The 21,999-nt window shown below is 42.1% G+C and overlaps 4 protein-coding genes across 4 annotated transcripts; 3 read left to right on the forward strand and 1 right to left on the reverse strand.

Annotated features, from left to right (window-relative positions):
- The first annotated feature begins 411 nt into the window (after positions 1 to 411).
- On the forward strand, positions 412 to 2,617 carry EAE97_005171 (uncharacterized protein). The gene is made up of 5 exons (XM_038875683.1): positions 412 to 855; positions 914 to 1,108; positions 1,165 to 1,431; positions 1,482 to 2,212; positions 2,263 to 2,617. The coding sequence occupies exons 1-5, from the start codon at positions 607 to 609 to the stop codon at positions 2,474 to 2,476; spliced, it is 1,656 nt and encodes a 551-aa protein (XP_038733020.1). The 5' UTR covers positions 412 to 606; the 3' UTR covers positions 2,477 to 2,617.
- A 361-nt stretch (positions 2,618 to 2,978) lies between these two features.
- Positions 2,979 to 3,530, forward strand: EAE97_005172 (uncharacterized protein; the record flags this gene model as incomplete). Its single annotated transcript, XM_038875684.1, has 1 exon — positions 2,979 to 3,530. One exon carries the CDS (start codon positions 2,979 to 2,981, stop codon positions 3,528 to 3,530), a length of 552 nt encoding a protein of 183 aa, XP_038733021.1.
- A 1,006-nt stretch (positions 3,531 to 4,536) lies between these two features.
- On the reverse strand, positions 4,537 to 5,644 carry EAE97_005173 (uncharacterized protein; the record flags this gene model as incomplete). The annotated part of the gene is made up of 2 exons (XM_038875685.1): positions 4,537 to 5,005; positions 5,172 to 5,644. The coding sequence occupies 2 exons, from the start codon at positions 5,642 to 5,644 to the stop codon at positions 4,537 to 4,539; spliced, it is 942 nt and encodes a 313-aa protein (XP_038733022.1).
- Positions 5,645 to 17,745: 12,101 nt separating this feature from the next.
- On the forward strand, positions 17,746 to 21,948 carry EAE97_005174 (uncharacterized protein). Its single transcript, XM_038875686.1, has 4 exons — positions 17,746 to 18,480; positions 18,635 to 19,750; positions 19,816 to 21,180; positions 21,233 to 21,948. The coding sequence occupies exons 2-4, from the start codon at positions 18,689 to 18,691 to the stop codon at positions 21,362 to 21,364; spliced, it is 2,559 nt and encodes an 852-aa protein (XP_038733023.1). The 5' UTR covers positions 17,746 to 18,480; positions 18,635 to 18,688; the 3' UTR covers positions 21,365 to 21,948.
- Positions 21,949 to 21,999: the final 51 nt, after the last annotated feature.

Consider the following 21,999-nt stretch of genomic DNA (forward strand, 5'->3'; position numbering starts at 1 on the left):
AAAGGCTTGAAGTTTTGAAGTCTTGAGAAACAGGTATACATTTTAGAGGATGTATCAATTGCGAAAGTCTAGACAGACTCATTACTTACCGAGTTTGCAACTTTTAATTCGGCTTTTAATTCGGCTTTTAAAAGCTTGTATCGATCTCTGATGCTGATCGATCAATTATCGCCATTTGAGAATCAACCCACTTCATTATCTACAAATTCATCATTTGCATATTCCATTCTTTACTCATTTTATTTGCCAGCTTATCAGCCGATTGTATTCAGACAAATTCCGATCAAACCCCATCGTTTTCGGACATACCGGTAGGTCTCGGCATTATCTCCATTTAAATTTCTTTATTTGGTTCATTATCAAGGTCATGACGTCGCAAAACTTCCCTCCCTATGGCTTGTCCAGTTCTACTTGTGATGTAACCAAGTGACATTCATCCTACTGTTTTTGATTACAATGCACTGGTTGCACAGTGGTCTGGGCGAAGAGGGGTAAATACTTTATTATCCGTACTTTCTTATCACCTCCCTCCCTAGATTCTCATCCACGTTTTCAAAGTAAAATATTGAGTACGAGATATTTAATTGATTTCGAAATTTGAACGCAATGCCAGAATCCGAATCGAACATCCATCATGCAAACAGCATGAATGGTCCAACCGGTAGAAGTGATGCTAGACATCCAAGTATACTGCATCCAGATCTTGAGATACGTTCCAGTGATGAATTGCCAGATCCAAATGAATTGGAATTGGAGGAAGAGTTAGATGGTTGGCACGGATATATCGAATGGGAAAAATATCCTGAGCGAAAGCAGAAAGTAAAAGAATTCATGAAGAAATATAAGTTTCCTTCGGTATGAATGCAGTCCAAGTTCAAACCGAGACTCAAATGCTGATCGACTTGTGGTTCAGGCACCCGAATTTCAATTAGTTCCCTTGCCAAAAACCAATCCAGTACTAGAAGGCGTGAGATGGAAACACTATCATTATGCACTAGGAAAAAAGACGAAAGATATGCCAGCAGAGAGTTGGTTGTTTGTTGAGAAGGAAAAGTCTCCGGACATGATTCATGTCTTACAATTCCCATACAACGGAGAACCCCCTCGAGTATGACCATCCACTTCCTTGAGTCTGGGGAGAGCAATAATAACAGATTTGAACAGAATCGACTCGTTGAATCGGCCATAACTTCTAATGAGGATCATTTTGTTCGAAATCATGGTGGAATTCCTGAAATTGACGAAGAGTCTTACTTCTTCGATGTTGCTGGTTTGGTGAATAACCCGAAACGTATTACTTTAAAAGATTTAAAGGATGAAACCATCTTCCCGAGACAGAGTAACGTGGTCACGATTCAATGTTCAGGAACCAGAAGAATTGAGCAAATCAATCAGTATCCTGGTGACGGAGATGAACTTATCAATGCACCTGTACGTAACAACTCTCTCTCTTGTATAAAGGTATACTGACATGAGCAAAGTGGGGAGAAGGAGCCATTGGAACCGCACGATGGACCGGTGTATCCCTCAAGAAAGTGATCAAATACTGCGGCGGTCTCAAAGACCCATCAGGAACTTATCATCTTGAATTTCTCGGCGCAGATACCTACTTCAAAAAGGGAGAAGTATACAACTACGCTGTATCCGTTCCCTGGCGCAAGGTAAAAATTAATGAGGTGCTGCTGGCCTGGGAAATGAATGGGGAGCCACTCCCTAAGATCCATGGCTTTCCATTACGTGCTGTGGTATTTGGCTACATCGGCGCTCGCTCATGTAAATGGCTTACCAGGATTAACGTTCTACCCCATGAATCTCTTGGTCCAGTGCAGAAGAAAGAATACTTGTATTACAATACCCAAGTTGGAAAACATAATGCAGCTTATAGTTCTGGGTTTAGTATTCAAGATATGCCGGTGAGTTCAGCGATCATGAGCCCAGTGGATATGGATCAGATAATACATGATGGGACAATAAAAATGAGGGGATGGGCATACAGTGGTGGTGGACATTGGCCGGTGAGGGTAGAGGTTAGTGGGGATGGAGGGAATATTTGGTACGAGGTACCTTATGAGAACCTGAGCGAAAAGTATTACCATGCCTGGAGATTATGGGAAATCGACCTTCCAGTTGATGCGGAAGGATGGTTAGAGTTGGTGGTTAGGTGTTGGGATAATTCAATGAATACACAACCTACTTTTGTGAGATCTACTTGGTAAGTTCCCTCTCCTTTTCCCATTTGTCAAGTTAGCTAATATCTGTCAGGAATTGGGATCTCCATGTCACTTCTTCCTGTCACCGAATCAAGGTCTTTAGTATCAACAAGACGAGACCAAAGACAGCAGCAAGATTGCAAATGTATGAGAAATTGGGAGTACCATTCCTGCCAATCACTCAACCTGGACCTTTTGAATTGGAGGAAGATGACACTTACGATGCAGAGATGGAAGCTAGAGGTGGTCGAGATCCTCTAGAGTAACGGACAAGAAATCTCATGTGGAGTTCAGTTGGTTACTTTTTTCAGTGGTGCTACGGAGTTGAGTTGAGCCTTGTTGTAAGCAATATACGGTTACTTGATAGTTGTCTTTGATAGCTTAATATGAAATTCTATTGTTGAGCATAACCCCAGGTACTTCTGGCCTATTCATTACTGGTGAGTTGATGGTATAATTTCACATATTTTCATGGGTTTAGCTACAGGCCTATCAGGTAGGCTCTAAAGCCTATTAATTATAGGGCTACACTTTCAGCCCCACCACTGTCCATCAAACGACGTCATAGCACATAATGACTACCCCACACATTTATATCCTGCTTAAACTCTATCGTCAAGTTGACTTTCGTCACTTATTTTACTTTCAAATAACACTAAAACAATACTATCTACGGGCCGGTCCGCTTTTAACAATTTACTATATAGTCCATCAAAACTAACGTACACTTGGAAAAAAAAAGATATGTTTCAAGCACTCAAATCCAGCATGACGGACAAAGTACAATCTCCTCCTAAGGATGCCGATGGGAATCCCAGCACCCAAGAAAAGGTCCTTTCCCAGATCAACGAAAAGATAAAGGCAGCTCAAGAAGCCACCGAGAAAGCATCTGCAAATCGCGAAGAAGCATCCTCGCTTCCTGATTCCGAAGATGCCCAAGAAGCAAAGGCAAAACTTTTAGAAGAAGCCCAGAAATTGGAAAAGAGGGCGAATTCAGAGTTGAAGATCGCTCAGAGGTTGCAGAGTGGAGTGTGGCAGGGAGGTGCGGGAGGTGCGGGCATAGGTGCGGGTGTGGGAATGGGGTTGGGGACGGTGGTGGGTTCGGTGGTGGGAGGTGTGGTGAGTGTGCCGACTACGGGATTGGGATTGTTGGCGGGTGTTGGGGCGGGAGCGGCTCATGGACCTTGGTTTAAGTTACCGAAGATTGGGGGAGAGGAAGGAGAAGTGGGGGAAGCAGATGAGAAAGCGGCGGAGGGAGATGTGAAGAAGGAAGAGGGAGAGATGAAGAAAGTAGAGGCGGAGGTGGACGAGGAGAAATAGTGGTCGTAAGATGTGGACGATTGCTTTCGACACGAATCTACGAATTTCACGACCGACATGCGAATTCGAATCAAGAAGCGATGTTTTATATTATACCAATTGTTTGAAGATGGGACGAGATTGAAGTTTGTGGAAGAACGCTGGAGCAACATCATCAAGCATGAAGGTGTTGATGTATGTATTTTATATGGGCACATTTGGAGTTGGAATCTTGAACACATTTTTTGTTATTTTGATCTCATATGATGGTTTGATACTTTTATCATGCTATTGTTGTACGTTCTTTAATTGTATATTATCTCACCTTCATGGTACGAAAACTTGAGGACAATTTGAACATTGTGTTCTCGTGAAGACTGGACGGTCACATATCATGCTTGAACCAAACAATTTGAACTGTAAATACTCTCATCAAGACTATCTCAAACTGCAGCGTACAATATTCGATTTTTCCCCACAACTTTAGCTCATTATGATCTCATTGCCAGATGAATGCAATTCATTTGATCCCCAAATCAAAATGCACAGTATACAATTTCATCCTTACTAACCTCTGTGAAAACAAAACATTACCTCTAGCTCTACACATAAAGAGTCATCGTTAATAAGGATGATCATAATTCTCTCTCGTACTCACAGAAAAGAACTCCTCCAATAAAGAATCCAAACGTTTAGATAAGATCCTATTGATAAGGCAGGTGGACTTTCATTTCTTGAATTTCTATCTAAATGCCCAAGTCGAGATGGGTTACAAATTGACACTATAAATTCTTCATTTCACCACGATAAGATTTTCCTATTTCCCCGTTCCATATTCTTCAAGCAGTGTGTGTGGAAATCTCAGAAGAACCTAACTATATTACCAACTCAGCGTTCAAAAAAAAAAAATCAACCCGAAAAATATCTCATCCCATCTTATCCTATACTAACCAACGCCCTTCTTAATCCCCTTCAACTCTCTCCAACAAACCCCTTAACTCCTCCGAGAGAAAAGACTCCACCAATCCTACAAAACCAATAATCCCACCACCCCCAGTCCCCCCATCAACCCACCAATCCCCACCACCCTCGCGCTCCTACCCGCCGCCCCCAAAAACTGCACCGGTCCACTCTCAACCCCCATCTCATCTCCAATTTCACTCGGGGTCGCTCCAAACGCCGATTCCACTGCGTTATTCAAAGGTGTCGATGGTTCATCAATTGTAGCTGGATTAGTCGCGGCGGGAATGATAGAGGGGAGAACCGAAGCAGCGAGGATATCTGCATTGCCGACTGGGGGGAGAGATTGAGGGAGTATGGATGCGGAGAGGGAGGAGAGGGGGTAGAGGGGAAGAATGCCTGTAACGGGGGGAGAAGAGGGGGTTGTGAGAGCGGCGAGAGAGGCGGAAGTTGGGGTCATGGTTGCGAGGGGTGACTGGGGGAGAATGGCGGGTGTGAGCGCTATTCCGGGGAGAGCGCGGGTTTGTGTGCAAGGACTGTGTGGGGGGAATAGAAATGTTAGTTTTGGTTTTAGTTGTGATTCATGGCTTGTGTTTTATGGGTCTGGCTCGCTCGCTCGCTACGCGAAAAGGGGAAAGAAGATGGAAATGAATGAAATGAAATGAAATGAACGGAAAAGAAAGAAAGGAAAAATAAACAAACCAGTCTGTAATAGTAAGAGTCGAAGCCTCAGTAATCGTATACATAATCCCATTCTGCTCAAACTTCGTCGCCTCAGGACAATAAGTCGTCAGCGCCGTGACAATTTCTGTCGTGTAAACTATCCCATCTTTTTTATCATCGTCGTCATTGTCATTCACATCAATATTGTAATTATCATTATCATTATAGTTGATGTTGTAATTGTTGTTGATATTGGTGTTGGAATTGTAATTCTCGTTTTCGTTGGTGTTGTAATTCTGGTTTTGGTTTTGGTTCGCGTTGCCGTTGGGATTGAGATTACCGTTGGAAGTTCCACTAGAGGTTTCACTGCCACTGCCACTACCACTACCACTACCACTACCACTACCACTACCACTACCACTTCCGGCTTGAGAGTCGGTATCGAGACCGATGATGAGTGTAGAAAAGGGGAGAAGAAGGACTACGAGAGTAAGGAGGGTGGGTTGATGCATTTTGTATCTGGTGTAAAGAAGTATGTTTATAAAAATTTACTTTTTTGACTTGAAGTCTGGGAATTTGATGACCAGAAGAGATCAAGAGACTGGAAGCTTGGATGGACCGGGCAGAATAGACTGCCTTAAATTAATATCAAAAAGAAAGCTGGTTGAACGAACAACAGGAAAATAGCTAAGGAAGTCTTGGGAAATCATATCTTCTTATGTGTTGACGAGTCAACTCACAGCTTCCCAGCTCTTTGCATGTAGTAAATCATAGAAAGATATCCTCGAGTACCCAATTTCCTATCATGGTTCTCTTCATTCTACGCCATGAAGCTTGTTTATCGATATTTATCGCCTTGGAATGTAAAAGCACAGCCTTAGATTCGTCTTGGATCGCGGCGTTTGAGGACAGGAATGTGTATCTCGTATGATACACATTCCAGCCTACCTTGATCTCTTGGTATGTGGTTTCATGTTCGTCGATGTCGCGACGACAAGTATGTACGCCACTTCCTTGATGTGATTTTTGCAGTTGACTGGCTCGTCACGTCGGGACCGAAGCAACGATCGTACATATCGTGTTGAAATGAGCTGACGAGTAATATGAAAGAGACGATATTGAGTTCACTTCTGATATTTTCAAAAATGTAGATTAAACTTTTTTGGTATGACTATCTCTTTGCAGCTGAGCGCTTGAATAACCACTGAGTTGACTCCCTGATCAGCTGTTGAGATACGAACAAGTTTACGAGGATATAGATAGATTGTGGTCAACATCAGCAAGAGATACATGCCGACTTCTTCGTTGTGAGCTTCCCAGAATAGACTTCTACGTGTGTACATTCCTACGACAAAATGACAGATTATTATTCTCTCATTACTTTAGACCTCATGCCTAGATCTAAGAAGCCATACAACTTATGATTTACGTCCACATATCCGCATTTCAGCTATCCCGGATACTTAATATCAAGAGCGATAGTTCATCTAGGGTAACTAAACCAATCTCAACCTTCAAGCTGTCAAAATTTTAAACTCTCTTTGCTAAACTTCTGATAGAATATGAACTTTATCGAACACCACATTCTTTTTCATATTCCCACAACAACTCAACCCCTCCATTCAACCGATCTAATTCCGTCCACTCGCCATCGCGAGATTCTTAAGCAATGCCCCATGACTTTCTTCCATATATTATAGTAGAGATGGACAAACAATCATCCATCAACCCCCTACCGCATTAATTTGAATTCTGCTACAAAAACAGAATCATGCAAAACTCGAGATAATTATCATCCGATCTATCTAAACCACACGTCTACAGCAAATACTCAAGAACTTTGTATTTGATAGTCCATCTCAATCCATATATATGAGACAGAAATCCACCATCAAACACCCCTCCCCCCCCAAATCATCTCACCCCCCATCAAGAAAGCTCCAGCACAATCCTCAACTCAAATCCATCAAACCAGCGCAAAAAAACTCAAATTCATACACACACGTAAGAAAAACGCTATACGCATGTAACTACAAAAAACCCCATCCCAACACATCCAAGCAAGAGATCAAAAAGAAAAGAAAATAAAACACTCTCATTCATATCCATCTATCACAAACCTCTTCTCTTCTCTTCTCATCGCTCATCATGATTCCCGAACCAAAGCCACGATGACTTGAGATTTCCATAAATTCTCTTGATATCTTCTGTTCTGTGTTAGTGGACTCTTATCTCGAGTGTTGATGTAATCACCGGGTGCTTATATCCTATTGCCTATTACCTATTACCTGTGTCCTATATCCTATTTCCTACCTCCACACTATCTACGCGAACCTTTGTAGGTAGGTAGGTAAGATTATAATATGTACCCATTCATATGTCGTACATATGCATATGCACACAATACACATAAGCTCATTCATCATCATCATCATCATCATCATCATCATCATCATCATCATCATCATCATCATCATCATCATCATCATCATCATCATCCTCATCAACATTCTAATATTCCCACTCTTGTAATATTATTAATCCTTAGTTCTTATACTCCACAAAAAAACATCACATCACATCACATCAGCGTCTCCTCCCCTTCACCAATCCGCCCTTCCAATCGCCGCACTTCTACCTCCTTTCCGCCACATAGCGGACTCCTCCAAAAGAAAAAGAAAGAGCAAAAGAATACAACGCACCTGCGAGTAACCCTTATACTAACTATCAACACAAATACATAAATACACATATTCGCATAGGTATACATATATATATACATATACATATCTCAACAAGTCACATAGATGACTACGCGTTTGTATAGAAATCATACCAAATCAAATCAAATCTCATCCATCCATCCATCCATCTCAAACTCACATAACCGATTTCACAATCTCACTCATTTTACCCACACCACACCACACCACACTACACCTCCCCGAAACCGCTGCTTACGAAGTGATTATGAAACCCGGCATTCGTGTACACTCTACACTCTACACTTCCTACTTCCCAGCAGCCACCAAACCCCCAACCCACCATTGAAATTCCCAAAAAAATATAAAAATCGGAGATCAGAGAGCGAAAATCACGCCTCCACCAAAGTTCCAGTAACTAACTGTAAGCAACAGCAAGAGCAAGTCGCAGAAATAAATAAGCTTAAACGTAATAATTCTCCGTTCCGGGCTTCCGGATCGGAGATGAGATGAGATGAGATGAGCAGCGTAGGGGTTTGCTGACTGTTATGTATTATATGTTATTATAGGTATTGTATGTTATTGTATTGTGATGTGATGAGATGTGATATGAGAGTGAGAGTGAGAGTGAGGGTGAGGGTGAAAGTGAGGGGTAAGTAAGTAAGTAAGTAAATAGATAGACGATGGATGAATAGATGGATGAATAGATGGATGAATAGAGGGAAGGATGAATGAGCTACTTGATATTTACTTATTCACTTAAGTAGACATTTGCTTGCCTGTTTGAAGTCCGGATTGCAAAGTCGCTGGTGTGATGGGATGGAATGATGGAGTGATTATCGTACAATCTTCTGTTGGCCACGATATGCTATGCTATACTATGCTGCGAGTATGCAGTTAGCTTACCCTGCGTGGTTGTGTGGTTGTGTGGTTGTTTGACTATTTGATTATTTGGTCGCAATGAGATGAGATGTGATGCGATGCGATGACATAGAGAGCGTGAGAGAGAGGTGTATATACAGTACCTGACTAGAAATCAAACAAACAAACACAACCTCCGGTATACTCATGTAGATAGATAGATCATCAAATACCATACACCCAACTACCTACCTAGATAAATACATCCATTCATCCATCTACACTACCCCAACTCATATCGCCAGATATTACCTACCTAGTATACAAAATCGAACCAAACCAAACCGCACCAAAAGCGCACCCATCGCGCCAGATAAAAATACCTACCTAGGTACGCACGCAATACTCGTGTGTGTAGGTATAGGATGTTCACTTGAGAATCGTTGATATGGTATGATATATCAGATATATCAGATATGATACGATTTAACATGACGAAATGTATAATGTAATCAGAAATCGATTCCCCTATCCTATCATTATCAATCTTCAATCATATTACTACCTATGTATGTAACTAGTAGGTAGTAGGTAGTAGGTAACCAGTCATCTCCTGTTCGTATTTTTGATATGGGGTTCTGGGTGTATTGTATTGTATTGTATTGTATTGTGCTGGACTTGGGTTTATATCACTGATGTCGTAGTGTTGGGTTGCATTGCGTTGTGTCGTGATTCAAGACTGGGTTACGGTGTCATTCATGTATATATACAGGCATACTAAGTGGGTAGGTACATACACAGCTACATGCGTAGATACGTTTCAACACCTCACCTACTTGCAGCAAGCAGGACGAGAAAAAATAGGACGTTGAAGATATACATATACACTCATTTCCACAATCGATATCAAATCCAATCCAATCGCATAACGAAATCAATATTCAGAATTGTGATATGAGAGAAAGAAGAAAAGAAAGACAAAAGAATAAGGCTCGAATCCAATATACCATCTATGTGATTCACACCGAGAAATCAGAATGATGATTGATATAGCGAGTAAGAATCAAAATACAACAACTACATTTACTCTATGAGTCAATTCGAGCGATTCAGTTTGATATCTCGAGTTCTCTATCTCCGAAGCCCACCTGCCTACTAGGTAATAATAATATGTATATGATATGCCGAATATTGCCCCATATGTTGTGTGGACTACATGTGAAAAGCACATGTATTCTGCCTGATACACGGATAAAAAGCCACGAGGTAGGCGCGTACAAATGGACTGTAGATACAGCACCATCCATGCCTCTCCAAAACATGGAAAGGGTGGCAAAAAAGATGGTTGCATGCATGGTACTTACAATTTGCCATGCGAATACAGCGATCCGGGAATATGTTTTAGGAAGTAGGGTGAGTGTAGGGTAGGGATGATTATTTGGGAGAGATTTTGATGCGTGTGAATGTTAATAGTCCGATTGATATCGTTCGTATCTTGTGAATGGAACGATGTGGTGGGGGTAGCAAGTATTGGGTAGAATTGGATATTCAAAATGGATGGGTGAATCAAAGTATCTTCCTCTCTTCATCCAGACATCTATATTTGAGTTGAGACTAAGTCGTGGTCTGTACACATCGTATCGCCTGATGTTCGGGTATTACCGTCGGTATAGACTGACACCTAGAACGAGATATCCCAAACATCTGCCGATGGCGTTGTCGCCTTGCTAGGATTTTGAACGGTGACGAAACCGAAAAGTATTTTTGGGGCATTTTTTGGGGACGAAGCTTCAGCCAGCCTGACAACATTTTTCCTTTTGAACCAAATTTTTGATTCAGATGAAACCGCATCCTAGGCAGAGATAGATCATGGAAGACACGAAGAATACTGAATGCCTGTTCAAAGAAGTTTAGGATTAATGAGTTAATGAGATACATAGTACATACTTACTAGGTAGGAGCATTATTATTCTCCGATGATTATAAGATTTAATTTGATGGGGCTTTGATTATAAAAAAAAAAAAAAAAAAAAAAAAAAAGGAAATAAGAAAATAAGCAAGGAAGCAAGGAAGCAAGGAAGCAAGGATTCCAAAGAAATGTTCCATCCATGCTTCTAGAAGTTGTCTAGAAGCTTTCTAGAATCTTTCTAGAAAATCTTACGACTTTGAAACCTATCTGCTAATTTAAATTTGAAATCCTTTCAAGGAAATAACACTCACTGTACAAAGAGAGTACAAACTCCAGACTCTGTCCAAGGTGAGACCGTGAGAAGAGGGAAAAAAAAAAACCAGACATTGTGTATCCGCATCGGAAATTATTGAGGACAGGGTGGTGTTGTCGAATTCTGTGAAAAATGTGGTGATTGTGATGCAATCTACTCCGTATGTCTCGTGTATACCGATTATCAGGCAATATAAAACTTCAGAGGAGATTGGATTGACAAGGCTACAGATTCTGGTGTTCTATCAAAAGTTCCACAATCTACAATCCACAATCCACAGTCCACAGTCAGTCAGTCCACAGCCCACTCCATCGGTTACTCTCGTATGTATCGTATGTATCATATAAGATGAATTTCTGATGGTTGATCACTTGATCTATCATCTATCAAAGACACCCACCACCCCCTACAACACTTTTGGACATTCGCAAGCATCTTCCTACCGATATATGTATTATGAATACACTGCGAGACTGCCAACGCAAAAATGATAAAAGGGGTGTCATGACTTGGCGATCTGTTCATGCGGCGTAATCTCTAATCTCCATAGATATGATATGGTTAAAAATCCTTGACCAATATAGTTTGATAATTGGTCGGGAGAAGTTCCCATTTTCGTAATATTGTTTGCTGTTTTCTAGAACTCTGATGGAAGAATATGGGTCCTGGGATTATTGTCCATTTTGGGGTAAAACTTTGAAGTAAGAGGGAAAGGAAGGTAATGCTGGGGAGAGTACTGGGGTACCGGTCGGTCAAAAGCGTACACCTGGTTCTAGACAGAGTACCAATTTCCAATCATTGGGTACCGACATCCTATGCTTTTGTTGAAACTTCATTGAGGTTGTGTACCGAATGGTGACTGGATAGAAGCGTAGCACGAGGGAAGAATTCGGTTGTAGGTTACAATGCGAGTAATCGATGCGCAGAGATTTGCTCCAGTGGGAACAAACTCATCATACCATACAGTTCCTATTTTACTATCAAATATCAATCATCAAGATCTGAATGGACAACAGGATCATACCAAATAGATTGGGGTGACACTGTGGAAAGTAGTCAGTCATCTTAGGTAACTCTCCCAACTGCTTTCACAAATCCCTCACTGACTCTACCCCCTCACCCCCTTTGGACACTTGTATAGAGTACGAGAAGTATACATAGAGTAAAGAAAACGAGCTCGCCAATGGAACTTGCAACCTCTCAATCCCCAAAACGATGACTTCACCACCCAAATTCATCACGGGCTCATCACAAAGATCCTCGGTATCTTCGGCTTCGAAAGGTTTCATCCCTCGGTAACACGACAGACAAACGGCTAAATCACTCAACTTTCCCTTTCATGTTACGTGAACCAATTGCATGTCTGACTGCGTGCGTAATATGCAGAGAGTACAGAATCAAGTACAGAGATGCACGTTTCTTTATGCATAACATGCAATACTGTTGTGCACGTAAGTTGGTTGTGCACATGGTGTGAGATATTTGGGGGCCGATGGTGCAAATATCTGTCCGCAGGTAGGTATGTATTGACAAGTGTGGTAAGCTGTGCGTGACTTGTTCGCTACCTCCCCTTTGTATGCGAATTTCCAGAAATTGTTACCGAATATAGTATGTGTGAAAGTAGGAGACACGAACTGCTTTGATAGATGATAATGGAAAAGTTGAGTGAGACATGATTGAGAGAGTGTTGCAACATTCAAACCCATCTATGTTTCGTCTAATACACAATACATTAGCTGATTAGAGTTAAACATATTTGTATCACAATCAAAAGTAATTATCGAAATGAGAGGTCGGTTTAAAATCCGATAGAAATGTACCTATCTTATGTCTTTCTTTTGCCATAAAAAGAAAGCACAAGGCTGAGTGAGACATTTCCTCGTGGTTTAGAGATTTGATCAGATTTGGCCAGTACGATTGATTGATTGATTGATTTCATACAGGGCGAAGGAATAAACGACTTTTCACCCAGCACATAATGAATTCAAAATATCAAAACTTCAATTGATCATGGGAAAAATATCCAAACCTGTGAACAATTGATAATCATTTCATTCATTTATTCGTTCAATCGTCATCAGAGAATACCCAAGATTCAAGATACAGACAAAACAGCCTGACTAACTAGCGTGCTCTAAAATTATGGTTCCTCTCAACAATATTCCCTCCCCTCTTGCGCCCTCCTTACCTAGTATTCTTACAAATAGGAATGTGACTGTATTTTCTCCATGCACTCGCCACATCCGCCGATATAATAGTTTTGTGCACTTGATCAAGGATATTTATACTTTAGTGGATTGCTTTTCAGGAAGTATCCAGCCATCAGTGGATAAGGTTCGTCGACAGACCCTTCAAGCGGCACCACAAGAATGATTGGCTCCACTGGCTATATGATATCACAAACATACTAAATATCGGGACATCCTAGCAAAAACGTGGCAAGAAAACGTGGGAGTCCACTATTGATGCCCGTTCAAGGCGTTTTCCTCTCGATATTTCACAAATCCATATCAACCAATAATGGTTTCCAATTTCTATTCGCTACAATCCTCGAACCGAATTCTTTCTTCTGCTTATGTCACAATTTCATGAATCGACTCAACTGGACCCTACAAAGAGTGTGGGTATTCCCCTCTTTCGTTCCCCTTACTAGTTTGAAAACGAATCCATGAACCCACGAACACAACAAGAAGATAAATTATGCGCATCAAAATGCTGCTACAGGATATGCGAGAAGGCAAGAAGAGTTAGGATCGGCGGGCAGGCGGGCGGGCTATGATTGTCAACGGAGTCTGTGCAACATTCATTTATGCGTATTGGATGTTAGCCCGCTCGACGGAGTGCCTCCTCCAAAGTACGAGATCGGAGAAGGATAAAAGGAGAGATTATTTCGTACAGCTATATGAACCAGGGGATCTCTCAATGCCGTTGACATGCTGGGCACCTCTAGTCTTGCATGCCCAGAGCCCTTCCTCTTCCCATGGGATTTCCGAAGGCCAGGAAGGATTCACTGACAAGCAACATGACAGCCCAATGCGACCAGGACTACGGAAACAATATGTCCTCATCCTATTTTCTTATTTTCCCTCCCTGCTTTAACTCCACAAGCACATGTTGCCAAGCTAATTTCGGCCTACCTTCTAGACTATGAATTTGTCTTTAATTTGGCGGTGATGTGGTGCATATCATCTGTTCAAAAATCCCAACTATTGATACTAAAACACGATAAAATCACTTGACAAGTTGATATCCATATTAATATCCATATCTAACCTTACCGCCCCCCTACGCATCTTTCTTAACTGCGAGCAAAAAGGCCGATGACTGGATGATCGTCGCACTTAGCCGCTTTCTCAATAGCCCCAAATTTTCTTATACTTCACCGCCTCTCGAAACGCTGGTCGTTGAAGGACAGGGATGATCAGACATCAAAATATTTCCACATGGCTCCAAAATCCCTCCCAGTTCATCGGGCGGTGACAAATGAAAATGAAGCGCCAAACACATTCATGCCGTATTGATTCTATAATTTCCATTGCCCTACCCGGGGTTTCTAGAACCATGATGGAAATTGAGGGGCCTGTCTGTGTGGAGTACAGAGCATTCAACAGTTTCAACAAACCCTTTTTTTTTAATGTACCGAAGAGCGAAGGCCGTCTCGTGACAACCATTCATTTCGCACCTTTGTTTATAAATGGGCCTATCTAGGTAGAACACTATACTGTAGACAATAATGATACTATGATGATGGTGATTTGCGGTTGAGTGCGACGGCGCATCTACCACCGTATGAGCCCGCGCGCCTTGCTGACATGTTCAGCCATGCAGACCGTTGACAGAGCTTGCATTACTCCCGTCCTATTAGCGCGAGACTATCGCATTTCAATTGGGATAGGTACATACTATACATTATTGTCTTTACGCATTCCCCATATCGGGACGAGGGAGGAGAGAGGAGAGAGGAGATTTGGTGGCGGTCTGAGTAAGTTTCGTGCACGCGACCGCGACCTGCAAAGCGGCCTCGAATGGAAGAAGAAATTTACATTACCTGCTTTTTCGATCCAACCAACGTGTGTACGGCAAGGCACGTTGTTGGATTCCATGTACGCTGGAGAAGCGTGGCTTTCGGATATTCGCATCATCGTGCTTGGTACTGTGAGCACAACCTTACACACACAGACGTGTTCACCGAAGTGCAATATAGGCTTACTGATAACATTCGTCTGCTACTGCTACTGCGGTGGTCACTTCTCAAGGGTGGACTCAATCATGCTATCTAGCCGTCAATAGATAGTGCCAAGCCCACGAAATTGGTCTTGTAAATTAAAGGTACACACAGTACCAAGTACAGATGCACAACACCATTCTGACAAGTGCAAATAAGATATATATAAAAAAAAATACGCGTCGTGAGGGCTATTGCCGATGGTGGTTCATGTTAAAATAGCATTGTTTGTGTGGTTTCAGAACAACTGCCGGAAGGTAGAGTGATTTGATGGTGCGATTTTCGCATATGTTTGGCATGTTGCCAATCCTCGTTTCGCACGCAGGCTGAGCCCGGATCGTCAAAGAGAGACATATTTCATCATCAGCCAGCTTGTCAACTGCTGAAATGGTTCTCACACCGAAACTTATTAGCATGGAGAGTTTATTTTATATTCCCTGGAGTCGGCGGAAGAAGCCGGTGGCAGAGATGGAGAGACATGTCACTTACTAAATAAAGAAAGTCAAGAAGAACCCAAGAAGCAGAGAGAAGAAGATTAAAACTGGATTGATCAACAGAGTTGGAAGATCTTCTTATCTCGGGTTTGTAGTTTGTACCGTTCTTAACCATGTGTCCTGGCTCCGGAGGGGGGGGGAGGGTTTGTTTGATGGGTTGAGAGCTGCTGACTGGAGAGCTGCTGACTGGTACTGATGGGTAATTGAAAAATTGAAAAATTGAAAAATTGAAACCCTAAGAATTATGGAAGTCTCAGATTTATGGATTGCTTCAAGCTTGTACCATACCGATTACATAGCAAAAATGGAGTATCGTCAGGTACTAGTAACCAGTATCAGTATCCGTATTGAGCATATCATGCCTCATGGTTCTAGATGAACATTTGCTCTGGATTATTATGTTCGAGATCATGATTTATTAGGAATAGACGGGTCTACATTGTATGTATTACCGGTAGTAATAATGGCATTATATAAGAGCCCACAGCTACTACATCAACACAGCAGAATGATTGGCCACGACCAAACCATCAAGGGTTCCGCCCATCCATCCTATGAATGACAATCTAGATCCCTGTCTGCCACGAGTAAAAAACGAGAAAATAAGATAGATTCACCTGGCATTAACTTAAAAGACGATTAGTGTGCTTACGGCCCACGAGTTGTAACAACCTTTATGAAAGCATCTTTTGCCGCCATGCGATTCATTGGTTCGTTTTGTGTGTGTCTGATGAAATAGTAGAAACAGTAGAAATAGTATGTGTGTGTGGACATGTACCTAAGGATGGATGTAGAATTTACTTAGAGTATTACTAGTATCACTAGTATCACTAGTATTCCTAGTACTCCTAGTATTCCTAGCTTCACTACGACATACAAGGGCATAATCGTCTTACTGCGTACAGTAAAGTACATGTGAAGGAAAAGACCGAATAAGCCATTCATTTTTTTTTATACCTTTCTGTAATCATAAGATCGGCTCGGGGATAGGTGATACCGGGTGTCGGTAATAGTGCGAGTCGGATTTAAGATGCGTGAGAGTGAGATGAGAGACAGAGTGAGCATGGGCATGAGCATGAGAGTAAAAGAATTTATATCTATCGGTCGGATGGGAGATGAGACTATACTTATTTTGAATATGGGTTGGGTTCCCTGTTCTCACTAGATTTAGATACAATGTACAATGTGCTCAACATAAGGAAAGCCCCTCCCCTCCCTCCTCTTCAATTCATTGATGATTACGATACAAGTATATACATTACATTGTACAGATGCCAAAAGAAGCAGAAAGTAGCCCCCCCATCGAAAAGTTGAAGGAACAGTTCCACTCTTGATGTCAAAAGTCCGCTCCACTCATATGATTTCATACTGGATGTAGATTAGTTACACATCACACATCCCATTTAGATTCCATGCTTTTCCTCACTCGACCAATTAATTATGTTTCATTAATAAAAAAAGGTGTGTACACAACATGTTTAGGCATAGAACAAATCAATCAATCCCCCTTGTTCCTTTACACTACCGAGAAAAACACGCCGGACGCACGCTACTTGTGGGTCCCAGTAACCCTCGTGCTTAGAACGAGGTTTCCCGCTTTTCTTTTTCCTTTTGATTTCGTTACTGCCACTGCTGCATTTGCTGCATTTGCTGCATAAATAATGCTGGTCGATGTTACCCTTCTAATATGCTATTCAATCCCTCCAGGATTTGCGAGCGCGAGAGCTCGAGTGAGTATGTTCTGAGGGATGGATGCGACGTGCCAGCTAGGGTTCCCACAATCCAGAACGGATAGATTGATTTTACTCATCACGGTAGTAATGCTTAGCAAATCAATTAAGAAGTGATACCCACCCATCAGTTCTCTTCGCAGTTAGCGAGCGAGCCTTTAATATGTGCCTAGCTGGATTCTGTCACTCTTGAGTCTTTGACTTGTCTCCTTGAGTCCTGCTTTCATGGCACGCACGCATCCATTAATTGAATTTGCATGCCCGTACGCACAAAATCATCTTATATGCAAAATTCACTTCATCTGCGGACCGACCCTCGCTTTCCATCTAGTCACTAGGTAGGTAGGTATCTACATAGTATACCTCTCCCGAAAAGCTCAAATCGGTTGTCCCTCTTTTAACCTTTTTTTAAAACCCTCAGATATCGTGCTTGCTTTCTTATTCAAGCAATTAAATCTTCAAATCCAATCTTAAACCCTTCACTCTAATCTCCATTCAAACTAGTCCCGACATTCTCTTACTTGCTTGGTTCACATTGATGCAATTGTTCACCGAATACCTACCTACCTCGACGTATCCTCTTGGATTTCCCTGGTGGTCCCAATCTCTGGTCCCCATCTGCAGCGCTCTCTATCCCTCCAGCTCTCCGGCTCTTTTTTTAGACCCTCACTATTCGCTAGCTCTAATCATTGGGGGGACGGACAACTTAATCCGCAATTTGTACCTGTCTGTCTGTCTGCCTGCCTGTCTGTAGCCGTACCTAGAGTTTTTGATCTATCGGCACCCAGCATCTAGCATCTAGTACCTAGCACCCATCGCCCACACCCATCACTCATCACCTACCTAGCACCTAGCACCTAGCACCTAGCACCTAGCAAAAACCCACTCAAACAAAACACAACCTACACCTTTCTTCCTCTACCGATTCCTCCACTTCAATCCCTTGAACGGAGCACCAGGAGTAAAAACAAAGTAAAGAGAGAGTGAGAGAGAGTGTGTGAGAGAGAACGAACAGAAACGAGACCAAGCCAGGCCAAAATAAAAAAAATAAACAGTACAAGCGTGGATAATCGCAAATTCAAGACAGATGTGTCAAGGTTCCTCCCTTATCCTAGTAAGTACTCCATTAATTATCTTCTCATGCCTTCCTTGCTCCCTCCCTCCGTCCTTGGAAAAACATTACAGACTTGCTGTTATAGATTTTCTTAATGGGAACTTTTATTTTATTTTTATTTTTACTTTTTTTATTAATAAAATATTTATATTAGCTGCGCAATTAGAGAGAGAGAGAGAGAGACAGAAAAAAACCTTACCTTACCTAGATGGCTCTCTCGCCTTCTATTTCACCCCACACCACTACGACTACCACGACTACTACCACGAGAAATACCACTTCCACTTCCACCTCTACCTCTACCTCCACCATCTCTAAAACTCCCAATTCCTCTTTCCATTCCGGATCTCATTCAAACTCAAACTCAAATTCGGTTTCGGTTTCGAATTTGATTGACACAAGTAATATTCAAGATCGTATTGTCCCGTCCTCTCTTACCCATAAATCCAATCCTACTCATATCTCAACCACATCTACATCTACACCTACACCCACACCCACTTTCACCACTTCCACACCCACTTCCACTTCCACTACCACCACCACCACATCATCATCTACCTCAGCCTCAAGTTCACTACCACCACTTTCGGATAGATCCATTCGAGAAGGCGAAACGAGTCAAAGTTTTACGAGAGATTCCTCAAATTTCTTATCTTCAGTAAAATTGTCGGTTCGACCTCTAACTTTTGATTCAAAATCTTCATTGACACCTCGCGAATCGAGTTCAAAGGAACTGATACCTCGCACGTCTAATAATACTACCTCTCATAAGCAAAATCGTCAATCGACTAGCTCTTTAAGACAAAACCGAAGTGGCTTGTTCACCTTAGCTGTATTGGCAAGAGATAAAACTAGCAACGCAATTGCAAGTTTGGCTGAACCCGCCTTACGTTCACGTCCTTTATCAGGCAATATTTTAGATTCACATCCAGATCAAAACACTCCTTTGAATAGTATTAAAAACAGGTCCAAGTCGGCAGAAGTTTTGGGAAGCAACGTAAATCACTCTGATTTATCTTCCGCGCCCTGCGAAAACTCGACATCGACTACATCCAACACAATTTTAGAGGATACACCTCCCTCCCATTTCTTGGGTCGTCGTCAGTCGTTACTTGGTACCAACCCTCCCTCGCAGGCGTACTCGAATACTGCTGCAGATACCCCACCGTTGATCCACTCAAATCACAGGACGACAAATTCCAGCAAGATGCATCAAACATCGTCGCGCTTGTTGCGCATGACGAGCGACGACAGGCCATTCACCAGAGTATGTATTGGCAGTGATGTGTTAATTTTTCCAGAGGCCAAGATTGATGCTGACTTTTGGACAAGGATTTCAAAGATTTATTCGCAACGTTGGTAGTCAGTTTACCGCTGGCAACGCACCGCATACGATTAACTAGAGTGGAACATTCGTTTCTTTCAGAAGAGGCCATCAATAATTTGGGTTCTCTAAAATTCTCGCAATCAAATCGTATGCCAGATCCAAAAGACCCCTCACGCATTGTCACCACCACCACGACAACAACATTTTCCATGGCGCGAGAAATGGCTCGATCAGTATGTCAACGTTTCCTAGATGCACGATTTATCGAATCTGCGGACGGAAAGCAAGCAAAGGATTTCACAATGAAGGGATCCATATGGCAGTTGACACCAAAAGGTATTCATGTTTTGGAAAGATTTTGCTCGAAGAATGGAATCCAACAAAGACATGTCGCAGAACTTGTCGCATCCCCAAGGAACACAATGCAATTGGTCATTCTAGAAAGAGATTCTGCTACGGACAAACTTTCCTCGGATCGAAGCACAATTGAGGTTATTTTCCGCAGGTTTGTTGGTCAAAATGGACCGAATATCAAGACTAGCACCACATCAGCTGATTCGGATTCTTTGAGCGAGTACAAGGATGGAATTGCTGGTGTGAGAATGGCAGGAGAGCGTAAAGTTGGATCGCCACCCAGAACTGTCTATCAAACATTTACTGGAAAGGCCGCTTGTGACTGGCTGATGGATTGTTGTACTACGGTGGACAGACGGGAAACCACAGAAGTTGCGTCGCTATTTTTGGAGCAAGAACTAATCTGGTGTGTTCAGCCCGACAGGCAATACCAGCAACAACTCCCTCCTTCAGATGACAAGAAGGATTTCCGATTCCAGCCTACAAAGTATGCCTACTATCAATTATCACAGAAAGGCAAGGATGTGATCAATATGACTTCGAGAGATCGTACTTCAGAGAGTGAAGGAAGTTCAGCAGCAGTAAGAGCTGGTGTATCCCGAGATTCGAATACTCAAAAGTTGGACAAAATTCTTAATGATGCCGCACTCCGTTTACTTTTCCGCGAAAACCTTCGGGATACCCATTGTGAGGAGAACTTGTCTTTCTATCTAGATGTCGAAGAATTCTTGAAGTCATGCAAAGCAGCCGTGAGAAATGTAGACCCAACCAGGGGTAAATCAGGAGGAAGTCTCGATTCCGTCAAGGAAACTATGGCTTCAGCCTATGGTATTTACAATGCATTCTTAGCTCCAGGCTCACCTTGCGAACTTAACATCGATCATATGCTCAGGAATCAATTGGCTACTAGAATGACCAAGGCTGTTGGACAAGATGCTGCTATGGTTGAGAGTTTGAAGGAAGTCACAAAGTTGTTTGAAGAGGCTCAATTATCTGTCTTCAAGTTGATGGCTAGTGTAAGTATTGTGTATGTGCAATTATCGATTATTTTCTAACAATCAATCACAGGACTCCGTGCCAAAATTCATGAAGAGCTCAAAATATGAACAAACTCTCAAGAATTACGATTTCGATTCAATATCTCCAAATGGACAACGGTACAACTTACCTGAACGATCTGCTAGCAAATCTAACAGGTAGTATCTAGATAATTGCCAATTGGCTCAACGACAAACCCCCTCTAAAATACCTCTCACCACTTCATCGATCTTGGGCACTAGTTGTATTATTACTTCGAGAGCAGGTATTTAGGCCTTGGCAGAGGCTTTGAAACGATCAGTTGTCTTTTAGCGATTGCATAGATTCCCCTCGATATCACTTTTGGACCTGAATATATCCCAGCAGAAGGATCAATTGGAGATGACGAAAATGAGATTTCCTTTTCGAAACCAAGAGAATGCAATATCACATACTGTACGAATGATCATCAACTTGGGAAGTCTCACCCGGAAATGAATGCATTTGATGGAGCAATGAGAAGCTTTTTCGGGGACTGGCCATCATTTTGATGTTATGGCCTTTATTTTTTTATTTTACAATTTTTTTTTTGCGCAGGTCTTTTACTTGATTTTTTCGTCTTTCGATGAGCGGCTTTCCAGCATTGCATTGCAAAGCATAATCGACGAACGAGATACATGTACATAGCATTTCTGGCGTTGGGGTTATAGTTTGTCCTCTTTTATTGTGGGAGGGACGAATAAATTCATTGGGTGGGGTGTTGCTATACAAATATAGATGGGGTGGGCGGGAGAGAAATGGATGGATGGATGGATGGA

The sequence above is a fragment of the Botrytis byssoidea genome (genome assembly GCF_014898295.1).
Source record: "Botrytis byssoidea strain MUCL 94 chromosome Unknown BBYS_009, whole genome shotgun sequence".
Lineage (NCBI taxonomy): Eukaryota > Fungi > Ascomycota > Leotiomycetes > Helotiales > Sclerotiniaceae > Botrytis > Botrytis byssoidea.

Excerpts from the sequence above, each read along its gene's own strand:
- EAE97_005174 (XM_038875686.1), top strand. The coding sequence starts at position 18,689 with ATGGCTCTCTCGCCTTCTATTTCACCCCACACCACTACGACTACCACG. Across the intron at positions 19,751-19,815 it reads ACGACAGGCCATTCACCAGA|GATTTCAAAGATTTATTCGC; the intron begins GTATGTATTGGC and ends CTTTTGGACAAG. Across the intron at positions 21,181-21,232 it reads TCTTCAAGTTGATGGCTAGT|GACTCCGTGCCAAAATTCAT; the intron begins GTAAGTATTGTG and ends AATCAATCACAG.
- EAE97_005171 (XM_038875683.1), top strand. The coding sequence starts at position 607 with ATGCCAGAATCCGAATCGAACATCCATCATGCAAACAGCATGAATGGT. Across the intron at positions 1,109-1,164 it reads ACAACGGAGAACCCCCTCGA|AATCGACTCGTTGAATCGGC; the intron begins GTATGACCATCC and ends AGATTTGAACAG. Across the intron at positions 2,213-2,262 it reads ACTTTTGTGAGATCTACTTG|GAATTGGGATCTCCATGTCA; the intron begins GTAAGTTCCCTC and ends AATATCTGTCAG.